Source organism: Bufo gargarizans, chromosome 3 (assembly GCF_014858855.1).
Source record: "Bufo gargarizans isolate SCDJY-AF-19 chromosome 3, ASM1485885v1, whole genome shotgun sequence".
Taxonomy (NCBI): Eukaryota; Metazoa; Chordata; class Amphibia; order Anura; family Bufonidae; genus Bufo; species Bufo gargarizans.
Genome location: NC_058082.1, coordinates 309,793,472 through 309,805,513, shown reverse-complemented (window position 1 = coordinate 309,805,513; position 12,042 = coordinate 309,793,472). Strand labels below are relative to the sequence as shown.

At 45.5% G+C, this 12,042-nt stretch overlaps 1 protein-coding gene across 1 annotated transcript; it reads right to left on the bottom strand.

Moving 5' to 3' along the window:
• Positions 1–2,065: 2,065 nt before the first annotated feature.
• LOC122931559 (E3 SUMO-protein ligase ZBED1-like) lies at positions 2,066–3,964 on the bottom strand. The gene is made up of 2 exons (XM_044285633.1): positions 2,789–3,964; positions 2,066–2,588 (listed from the first exon to the last, which is right to left on the bottom strand). The coding sequence occupies exons 1-2, from the start codon at positions 3,962–3,964 to the stop codon at positions 2,100–2,102; spliced, it is 1,665 nt and encodes a 554-aa protein (XP_044141568.1). The 3' UTR covers positions 2,066–2,099.
• Positions 3,965–12,042: the final 8,078 nt, after the last annotated feature.

Genomic DNA, 12,042 nt, shown 5'->3' with positions numbered 1-12,042 from the left:
AGGGCAGAATATAGAATATTTGACACAGTCCTGACCTCAGTATCTGAGGAAAGGGATTTAGGAGTAATTATTTCAGAAGACTTAAAGGTGGGAAGACAATGTAATAAAGCAGCACGAAATGCCAGCAGAATGCTTGGATGTATAGGGAGAGGTATAAGCAGTAGAAAGAGTGAAGTGCTTATGCCGCTGTACAGAACACTGGTGAGACCTCACTTGGAGTATTGTGCGCAGTACTGGAGGCCATATCTCCAGAAGGATATAGATACTAGGGCTGCGCATCTTCACTCGTCTCACGATTCGATGCGATTACGATTATCAAGTCCACGATTCGATTCGATTCGGCGATGCATCACGATGCATCAAGATTATTACCCAAGTCCCCTTGTTTTTCAATTTTACATCAAAAAATTAATTCAATCAGTCAGAAATTGCACAAAAATATTTATTTGTATCTGCTATTTAAACAAATCATACCAAGTTCCCTGCATATCATATAGCAAAGTCTGAATGAACAAAACAGTGCAGCAGACAACAGTATTTATTTAAAACAGTACTGTCAGTGTCTCTGTAACATTAAACTGTTGTGCTGGCCTGGCTGGTGCAGTTAGTTTATAAGTTTTACAATAGTTTTACCATATAATATATATTATATAATATTAAACAGTACCTACAAAAAAAGGAGCACTTCAGTTCCTGACTGTAAAACATCACAGTGAGTCAGTGAACCTATAACACAGTCAGTGAGACAGTGACTGTGTTATAGGTTCACTCACTGTGATGTTTGCCAGTCAGGAACTGTCTGTCACACAGTGTGTTCAAGTTGTCTGTGTTGCAGAACTTCCTGGTTCACCGTGATTGTTTTGGCAGCAGGAGCAGCACCACCACCAGCACCACCACCACCACCACCACCAGCACCACCACCAGCACCAGATGGGTAGTACGTCTAGATCAGTGCTATAAGCTCTCAGAGTTGTCACTTTACAGAAAACGTTACCTGCACTGAGCACTCAGCAAGCACTCTACCACGATACATCAACTGAAGCCAAGCCATGCCACCATTAGAGGAAGCTGGAAAATCCTTGACAGAATACATTTTCAACTGAATCTGAAAACCTTGGACAAATCTTTATGGGATCACAAACACACACCACAGAATACCAGAAAAAAAATAAACACACATCCTCCTCACTGAATCATAATGGTAAAGGCCAGGCCACAGGACTGGCAATGTGGCACAGCCACCATAGTCAGACATGATGTCAGAAGGTCGGTGTGTGTTTTTTTGGTTTGTGTGAATGTGTATTTGTGTGATCCAATAAAGATTTACTCCAGGTTTTAAGTTTCAATTTATTCTTTCAAGGATTTGCCTTCCTCTGGTGGCTTGGCGGGCGTCAGTTGTCTGGAATTAAATACAGAATTCTTTTGGTTGAAGGTTAAACCCCTAAACAGAGTCAGAAATTCACAGAGCATGACAGACACATTGGGAAAACACCAAAAAACACGTCAGTGTAAAAATACAAAATGGATCGGACGGACAGTCGCATAATAGAAAACCATTCTCCATCTCCTCTCCACTCCAGTGCTGCTAAAAGCTAGAATAATATCATATATTCTGATTAATCATCACAGTGAACTTAGAATATATGATATTATACAATTACAAATATACATATTATAACAAAATGTTACATTCATTGATCGTTTGCAATTGCCACGACCTGCCGACCACTGCCAGTCACCTGCAGACGGTCACTGCCAGTCTGACTGCCAGTGCCACGACGGCACCCCACCAGTCAGTCAGTCACAGTGACTGAGTGCGTTCCGTTGAGGACGAGAGTGGCATAACTGGCGTTAACCGTTAAGTAACTGGTCTTGTTGACAATGACAGGGATGGAGTTGGAGTAACTCGTCGTGAGAGAGGGGGGGAGGGAAAGGGAAAAGGGGAGGGGAAGGGAAAAGGGAAGGGGAAGGGGGAAAAGGGGAGGGGAAGGGAAAAGGGGAGTCTGGCACTGGCAGGGGACTAGGGGAGACAGAGAAATAAAAAATTTCAGTGGCAGAGACAATGCTATAAACAAAATCTATAAAATTAAAAACACTGCTCAGCATTTTGGAACATGTAGATTTTTCTGTAAGAACACCAATTGATCTACATGGTCTGGTTTGAGGGCGCTTCTTTTTGCAGTTACCACATCTCCTGCAGTGGAGAAAACCCGCTCTGCAGACACGCTTGTACCTGGGATACACAAGTATTGCTTTGACAGCCGAGAAAGGAGGGGAAATATGACCTCATGCTCACGCCACCAGTTCAAAGGGTCCTCAGTGAGAGGCAGAGGTGGGGCTTTACAATAGTTTTCCATTTCCTCTTCAGCCTTGGCATAGGGGGTCTTTTTGGGTTCTATTGTACCTTCAGTGTCAGTGAAAGACTGTCCCAGCAAACTCACGAGCAGCGATCTGGCCTTTTTGGGAGGAGATGGTGGAGATTCAGAATGGTTGTCTTCGATGGGTGAACTGTCCTCTTCTTCCAGAGTTTGTTTTCTTCTAGGCACTTGATGATCCTCTTGTGTCCTCTCACTCTCATCTGATGTAATCTGTGTTTGAACAAAAAAGAAACGGAAAAAAAACAATAAGTAAAAACACAAATGTCAATGCCTTTGATTCTGATGGGGTGATGAAAAAGCACAGGAAACGGACAGTACAGTTCCCGCACCGCATCAGATTCAGAAGCGTGGTAGTGCTACTGTCGTTTCAAGAAGAAACATGATGGAATTCTTCAAATTAATTTAATTACCTCCAAGGATGCAGCTTCCTCAGTGACTCCTTTAAATATCTCCAATCTTTCTTCATCTGTGAGGATGAAAGGCAGTCCCTTAAAGCGAGGATCCAGTGCAGAGGCTGTATGAAGGATCTTCTTCTCGGCCTCACTGCTGTACCTCTTCTGGAGATCTGTTCTAATAGAATTCTTGATCTCATGGATCATGGGTGTGTCTCCCATCGTGTCTGTCATGCTCTGGAGAAGTTGTGCATTTATAGGGGCAATGAGAGAAACTGTTGGATTGCGCTCTTCTGTCATCAGCATGGTTGCATCCTTCATTGGCTTTAATGCACTCACGGCGTCCTCTGCATTTGACACATCTGTTTCGTTTAGAGTGCAGAGATCGGACTCTCCTCTTCTGACTTCTGGAGACAGCAAGGTGGCACAGACTGCAGGTTGTTGTTCCAAGAACCTCTCGACCATGTCGTATGCACTGTTCCATCTTGTTGCCACATCAGTTATCAGCTTATGATTCTTCAGGCCAAGACATTTCTGTTTCTCTTTTAGACAGTGGCTTGCTCTAGTGCTGCGGTGAAAGAATGTGGATATCCGACGTACTCTGCCAAGAAGCCTAGAGAGAGTGGCCACTTTCAACGCTCGCTGGGATGCAAGATTCAGTGTATGGGCGAAGCATTTCACATGGGGGAATTTTCCAACTTGAGCTGCAACTATCATGTTTGACGCGTTGTCGGTCACAAGCACTACAGATTTATCGGACAGCTGCCATTCTTCCACAACATGAGAAAGTAGCTCTGCCAGATGAGCACCCGTGTGAGACTCATAAATGGCTCTCGTTTGCAGTACATGCGACAAAATCTGCCAGTCCTTACTAACGTAATGTGCTGTTATTGTAACATAAGACTCTGTCGTGACTGAAGTCCAGGAATCACACGTTATTGCGACTCGACTTGCTTGGCTCATTGATGCAATTATCTTAGCTTTGGTTTCGTGGTAGAGTGCAGGTATGACGTTTTCTGTAAAGTGACTTCGTGACGGGATCTTGTAACGCGGCTCTATCGTCTTCAAAAGGTAGCGAAACCCACTGTTTTCCACAACAGAGTAAGGGCGCAGGTCCTTCGCTATGAAAGCTGCAACAGCTTTTGTTATTCTCTTTACCTTTTCAGAGTTGGGCGGCAAAGTTGACTGTAACATTGCATCAATTCATGGCTGATCTGGGTTCATTTCCTTGGTGGTGGTGGTGGTGGTGGTGGTAGGTTTTAGCATTTCTGGGTGAAAACGGCTGACGTGGTTTCTCAGATTAGTAGTATTCCCTAGATATTTAATTTTTGTGTGACAGATTTTACACACAGCGTATGACTTGTCCAATTCGTGCTTCCTACTTTTTTCATAAAAGCCAAAATGTTCCCAGATGTTTGCTTTTAAAAAGCTAGGTGCATTTTTTATCTCTCGTTCCTTTTGTTCTACTTCTGCCATTTTTATTTACTAGCAAATGCAATGCATGCCAGGCATCTATGTGAATTTGTGAGTAGGGATGACACAAGTCTTGAATTTGAGTGACTAAGCCGAAAGCCTGCCACGAGATCAACAGAAAAAGTAACACTGCTGGCTGCTGGTGGTGGAGCGATTCTCCTCCTGCCTGTGGTGGACTGGACTGAGCCTGAGGAGTGAGGAAAAACGGACAGGTGAGGTGACACAATTTTTTTTTTTAGGTACGGTAATAATAACAGGCAGTGACCACTCCAGCTGCAGTCTCTGTGAGTGGTGTATCTGTGTGATGGTCACCTACCTGTCACAACAAGGTGGCAGAGTCTGGCTGGCACGTGGCACCTGCGCAGGGGCGTAGCTAGAAATGACTGGGCCGGGCGGGCCCCATAGCAAAAAAAATTTATGGGCCCCCCGGTGGTGACCTCTATGAACCTTGTAAAGAAACCAAGACAATGGGGACACGGGACATAGCTTTCTGTAGCAGTTACATCTGACTCCGGTCCCCGAGGGGCCCAAAGGCACCAGCATTATAAATGGCACATGCCAGCAGTTTCAGATCCCTGCCCTTAGCTGAGAGTTGTCAGTGTGGAATCGGATCACCTCCTGCTGGGAGCAATCTCCTGAATAGTGTGAGATAAATGTAGACATTCCCAGACTGGCCACTAGGGGCCGCTGTTTGACCGCCTTTCATAGACCCGGAACCTAAAGTTCCGTCCACTGTAGACGGAGGGGAAGAATAAGAGAGACACAACCGAAAAAAATAAAGAAGAAACATGGCGCGGGCGGCAAAGGTATGAGAAGCGGCAATATGAGCTGTGTAGGTGGCAGGCGGTAGGTGTATATATGCTGTGTAGGTGGCAGGCGCTTTGGAGGTAGATATTACATACTCATAGGTGACAAAACTCACCTCGCCGCCAGCCACCGCACGTCCGCACTGCCGCCTGCTTCTGAGTGTCTGACTGGGAGCCGGAGATGCGCGGAAAGCCGGAAACCACGCCTCTGGCTCCTCCTCACTCAGTCAGACCTGGCTCACTCAGGTGCCATTTATAATGCTGGTGCCTTTGGGCCCCTCGGGGACCGGAGTCAGATGTAACTGCTACAGAAAGCTATGTCCCGTGTCCCCATTGTCTTGGTTTCTTTACAAGGTTCATAGAGGTCACCACCGGGGGGCCCATAAATTTTTTTTGCTATGGGGCCCAGTCATTTCTAGCTGGTAGGCGGCGGTAGAGAGTTTACATTGGTGCTCGAGGCTGTGCTTAATGCTACTTTCACACTTGCGTCAGAGGATTCCGGCAATCTGGACGCAAACGGATGCATTTGTCAGGCGGATCCGTCTGACAAATGCATTGAAATACCGGATCTGTCTCTCCGGTGTCATCTGGAAAAACGGATCCGGTGTTTATTTTTTTCACAGATTTAAAGGTCTGCGCAGATCGGAAGAACGGATCCGTCAATGCAGCAATTTTAATGCCGGATCTGGCACTAATACATTTCAATATAAGTTTAAAGCTGGATCCGGCAAGTGTTCAGGATTTTTGGCAGGAGAGAAAACTGTAGCATGCTGCGGTATTCTCTCCGGTCAAAAAACGTAAGAGGGACTGAACTGATGCCTCCTGAACGGATTGCTCTCCATTCAGAATGCATTAGGATAAAACTGGTCAGTTCTTTTCCGGTATTGAGCTCCTAGGACGGAACTCTATGCCGGAAAAGAAAAACGCAAGTGTGAAAGAACCTGAGAGACCATCAGTATGTTAGTCCTGGAGGTTTCAGGTTGATAGATCCTGTGTATGCTACATTGTATCCACAATAACCATCCTCTCAGTAGGGACTGAGTCTGATACACGTGTGAACTGTGAAGGGGCTCTGATGGTGCAGGATCAGTAACTGTCAGTAAATCTGACACCCCAGCAGTTTCAGATCCCTGCCCTTAGCTGAGAGTTGTCAGTGTGGAATCGGATCACCTCCTGCTGGGAGCAATCTCCTGAATAGTGTGAGATAAATGTAGACATTCCCAGACTGGCCACTAGGGGCCGCTGTTTGACCGCCTTTCATAGACCCGGAACCTAAAGTTCCATCCACTGTAGACGGAGGGGAAGAATAAGAGAGACACAACCGAAAAAAATAAAGAAGAAACATGGCGCGGGCGGCAATATGAGCTGTGTAGGTGGCAGGCGGTAGGTGTATATATGCTGTGTAGGTGGCAGGCGCTTTGGAGGTAGATATTACATACTCATAGGTGACAAAACTCACCTCGCCGCCAGCCACCGCACGTCCGCACTGCCGCCTGCTTCTGAGTGTCTGACTGGGAGCCGGAGATGCGCGGAAAGCCGGAAACCACGCCTCCGGCTCCTCCTCACTCCGTCAGACCTGGCTCACTCAATGTTGTGGCCACCCCCTCTGACACGTCAGCGGGAGGCGGGAGGCGGGAAAGAAGGCGCCCAAAAACTTTTTTCCGACTCGGCTGCACGGCGGACGCGACGCTGACGTCATCAACATGCATCGATTATTTAAAGCAACCGCATCGATGCAGAATCGCCGGGGGTCGAATCGCGATGCATCGCTGCATCGATTATATTCGACAGCCCTAATAGATACTCTAGAGAGAGTTCAGAGAAGAGCTACTAAACTGGTCCATGGATTGCAGGATAAAACTTACCAGGAAAGGTTAAAAGACCTTAATATGTATAGCTTGGAAGAAAGAAGAGACCGAGGGGATGTGATAGAAACTTTTAAATACATAAAGGGAATCAACTCGGTAAAGGAGGAGAGAATATTTAAAAGAAGAAAAACTACCACAAGAGGACACAGTTTTAAATTAGAGGGGCAAAGGTTTAAAAGTAATATAAGGAAGTATTACTTTACTGAGAGAGTAGTGGATGCATGGAATAGCCTTCCTGCAGAAGTGGTAGCGGCAAATACAGTGAAGGAGTTTAAGCATGCATGGGATAGGCATAAGGCTATCCTTCATATAAGATAGGGCCAGGGGCTATCCATAGTATTCAGATATATTGGGCAGACTAGATGGGCCAAATGGTTCTTATCTGCCGACACATTCTATGTTTCTATGTTTCTATGTAACACGTCATCCATGCGCACGGGGTGCTCTGACGTCATTCTGGAGCGCCCCGGGAGCCACACAGACTGTAAGTATACCGCTCCCCCGCTCCCCACTACTACTATGGCAACCAGGACTTTAATAGCGTCCTGGCTGCCATAGTAACACTGAACGCATTTTGAAGACGGCTCCGTCTTCAAATGCTTTCAGTACACTTGCGTTTTTCCGGATCCGGCGTGTAATTCCGGCAAGTGGAGTACACGCCGGATCCGGACAACGCAAGTGTGAAAGGGCCCTAGCTCAAATTTCTGTGTTTATTCACACTTGCGGCAGTTGCACAGAACATGTCACTTTGCAGTCTTTGGTGTTAATTCACACACAATGGAAAGTTCATATTGCACAAGTCGCCTTGTTGGCAGTTCTGTCTCCAGTAGTCCACAGCAGGCTTCCCCCTGCACATGGGTCTCAGCCCTCCAGTCTGGCACAAAACCTCATATCCCAACACAGAGACTCAGCTTCTGAGCCTTGCTGTGTATTAAAGGACAGCCAGGTGCTGCCAAAACCCGGACCGGCAAATAAACTTCTCTCGCATATTTGACCTCACCTGGCTGGAAACCAGCCCAGGCGCACATGTTGGGAGGAAAATACTGTGTAATGTAGTGAACTTCACTTCAACCCCACAGGACGTCCGCACGGGAAAGGAAGCACCTCCGCAAGGGTGAATTGTATATGACAGATAATGTTTCAGCTGAAGAAAGACAAGCGATCCGGTCCCTAGCATAAGATAAATAATTAATTATAAAACCCGCTGATAAGGGTGGATTGCTTGTCATTCTGGATAAAGCCAAGTATGTGATGGAAATAATACGTCAATTGTCAGACAAGGATACCTATATGATTCTTGATAGTGATCCAGTGTTCAGGATAAAAAATAAGATATTGGGTGTCATTGATCATTATGCATCTTTGGGAGTGATAGATAAAAAAATGAGTGAATTTCTAATTAATCAGTCACCAATTACTCCGGTATTTTGTATACTCCCCAGGGTATGACCCCCAGACGAAGGTACGCCGAAACGCGTGTTGGGGTTGGCGCCATCCTGGAGGAGAAACAGCATGGGTAAATGTCCAAATGTTTACTATTTATAATATATTCATCATTTTGTTGCACATGCACTTTAGTGAATGAGAATCATGTTGAATAATAATGGACTTGGATCCGCTGTAGATCTCCTCCAGTGATGTCGATCTCCTGCACCTTGTTTTAATCTTGTCTGTATTTAATCATGCAAACACATTGTGATTTTTGTAATAAAGAATTTGATTAGAATAAGCGGTCTGGCATTTTTCTGTGTAGGTTTATATACTCCCCAGGGTGCATAAAGCGTTAGTGGACCCCCCAGGACGCCCCATTGTGGCATAAGTTGAGTCTATTTTATCGCCTTTAGACATTGTTTGGAAAAAGTTCTGACACCCCTTGTAAAAAAGACTGCATCTTTCCTTTTAGATACATTCCATTTTCTGAGCATTATTAAACAGATACACACGGTTCCTAAGGGAAGCTGGCTTGTCACGATAGATGTGGTCAGCCTCTACACCTCCATCAGTCACGATGGCGGGGTGGAGGCAGTTTCACGCTTATTGCAAACTAGTGATTATACTGACCTACAGAGAGAATATTTCATGGAATTCTTACGTTTGGTGCTATATGAAAATTATTTTATGTTTGGTGACGTCTACTACCTTTAGCGGCGGGGGACCGCGATGGGCTTGAATGTGGCCCCGCCCTACGCAAACGCTTTCATGTCATCATTTGAGGATAACCATATACACTCACCTAAAGAATTATTAGGAACACCATACTACTACGGTGTTGGACCCCCTTTTGCCTTCAGAACTGCCTTAATTCTACGTGGCATTGATTCAACAAGGTGCTGATAGCATTCTTTAGAAATGTTGGCCCATATTCATAGGATAGCATGCTCTATTGGGTTGAGATCTGGTGAATGTGGGGGCCATTTTAGTACAGTGAACTCATTGTCATGTTCAAGAAACCAATTTGAAATGATTCGAGCTTTGTGACATGGTGCATTATCCTGCTGGAAGTAGCCATCAGAGGATGGGTACATGATGGTCATGAAGGGATGGACATGGTCAGAAACAATGATCAGGTAGCCCGTGGCATTTAAACGATGGCCAATTTGCACTAAGGGGCCTAAAGTGTGCCCAGAAAACATCCCCCACACCATTACACCACCACCAACAGCCTGCACAGTGGTAACAAGGCATGATGGATACATGTTCTCATTCTGGTTACGCCAAATTCGGACTGTACCATTTGAATGTCTCAACAGAAATCGAGACTCATCAGACCAGGCAACATTTTCCCCGTCTTCAGCAGTCCAATTTTGGTGAGCTCGTGCAAATTGTAGACTCTTTTTCCTATTTGTAGTGGAGATGAGTGGTACCCGGTGGGGTCTTCTGCTGTTGTAGCCCATCCGCCTCAAGGTTGTGTTGTGGCTTCACAAATGCTTTGCTGCATACCTCGGTTGTAGCGAGTGGTTATTTCAGTCAACGTTTCTCTTCTATCAGCTTGAATGAGTCGGCCCATTCTCCTCTGACCTCTAGCATCAACAAGGCATTTTCGCCCACCGGACTGCCGCATACTGGATGATTTTCCCTTTTCACACCATTCTTTGTAAACCCTAGAAATGGTTGTGCGTGAAAATCCCAGTAACTGAGCAGATTGTGAAATACTCAGACCGGCCCGTCTGGCACCAACAATCATGCCACGCTCAAAATTTCACCTTTCTTTCCCATTCTGACATTCAGTTTGGAGTTCAGGAGATTGTCTTGACCAGGACCACAACCCTACATGCATTGAAGCAACTGCCATGTGATTGGTTGACTAGATCATCGCATTAATGAGAAATAGAACAGGTGTTCCTAATAATTCTTTAGGTGAGTGTATATAAAGATTTAAGTTATAAGAAACACGTTTTGTTGTGGAAAAGATATATTGATGACGTGTTTTGCGAGTGGGCAGGGCCACTCGAGCCCCTCGCGTCTTTTTGTGGATCGGTTGAATGGGATTTTTCCTGAGTTAAAATTCACAGTCACATATGATCAGACTGAGATTAGTTTTCTTACCATATTGGTCATTAAGGATGAGGAGGGTAATTTGCACACAGATCTTTATAGGAAGAAGACTGATAAGAACAGTGTATTGCACTATACAAGTGCACATCCTCTACCCCTAAAGAAATCTATCGCTAAATCACAGGTACAAAGGGTAAAAAGAATTGTTTCCGATCCCCAATTGCAGGAACAAAGGTTTTTTTTACTTGCGATTCTGCTGATGTCATTTATTTGGTGAAATGTCCCTGCGGTCTGGTGTATATAGGGGAAACTATAAAAGCAGTCAAAGATCGCATCAGCAAACATAAATTGGATATTCACACAGGCAATTTACTGCTCCCCCTGCCTTTTCATTTTCATAAACACCAACACAGAATCTCTCAATTGAGATTCCAGGTGCTGGAACACGTGAAACGAAATAGGAGAGGGGGAGACATTAAGAAACAACTATTACGGAGAGAGACCTATTGGATCCACACTATGGGTACATTGCAACCCAGGGGGTTAAATAGGGAATATGAGATTATGCATATGTGATTTGTGTTGCCATTTAATCAAATCTTTAACAATTTTACGTTTCTTTACAGACAGCAAATCAGAGATGAGTTGCTACAAGTTGAATCAGCATTATATCAGCATTTATGGCTTTATTTCATTATAATTGTTTTGTATAGGAGAACTGGAATTTATTGATTTGGGTACCGCCCACATTTGTGGGTGTCTGACGTCACCACAGGTGATTGATTCCTTTGCTATTTAAGATGGTGAAACATTGTATTAACTTGAGCTGACGAAGGCAGGACGGGCCGAAACGCGTCCATTGTTACATTGTTGCATTCCTGCTATGATGAAATAAAGGATACATCAATTGAAGATTTACACCTGTTAGGATTTTCTTTACTACATGGGAGGAAAATACCTGCCTTCCCAGACAAAACCCCTCGCTGTGTCACATACCCCCCCTTTGTTCAACCCTGAGGGGGTGAACACACGCCAGACAGTGTACCCGGGACAGGGCATCCGTGTGTCCCTGTAACCGACCTGCCCTATGTTCCCCCGAAAACGTAAAGTTTTGTAAGAACAGAAACCATCGGGTGACCCGGGCATTTCTGTCCTTGGCCTGGCTCATCCATTTGAGAGGGAAATGGTCAGTCACCAGGCGGAACTTTCTCCCCAACAAATAATAGCGGAGAGACTCAAGTGCCCACTTGATGGCCAGGCACTCTCTCGCCACTATACTATACCTGCTCTCGGCTGGGGTGAGCTTACGGCTGAGGAATACAATGGGATGCTCCTCCCCATTGACTTCCTGAGACAGTACAGCACCGAGGCCTACTTCGGAGGCATTGGTCTGTACTATAAACTCCCTTTTGAAGTCGGGCGTCGCCAAAACCGGGGACCCACACAGGGCCGACTTCAAAGCGGAGAAAGCCTCTTCTGCCCGATCATCCCAGCGAACCAACACTGAGTTGTGCCCCTTCAAGAGTCCTGTCAATGGCGCGGCCACCGTAGCAAAGTTGGGAACAAACCTCATGTAATAGCCCACTATTCCCAGGAATTACTTTACTTGCCTAGTGGTGACAGGTCGGGG

Bases quoted from the DNA above. Each gene is read 5' to 3' on its own strand.
- LOC122931559 (XM_044285633.1), bottom strand. From the start codon at position 3,964: ATGTTACAGTCAACTTTGCCGCCCAACTCTGAAAAGGTAAAGAGAATA. The intron at 2,589-2,788 runs GTAATTAAATTA...GTTCAAACACAG, and splicing joins AGGAAGCTGCATCCTTGGAG to ATTACATCAGATGAGAGTGA.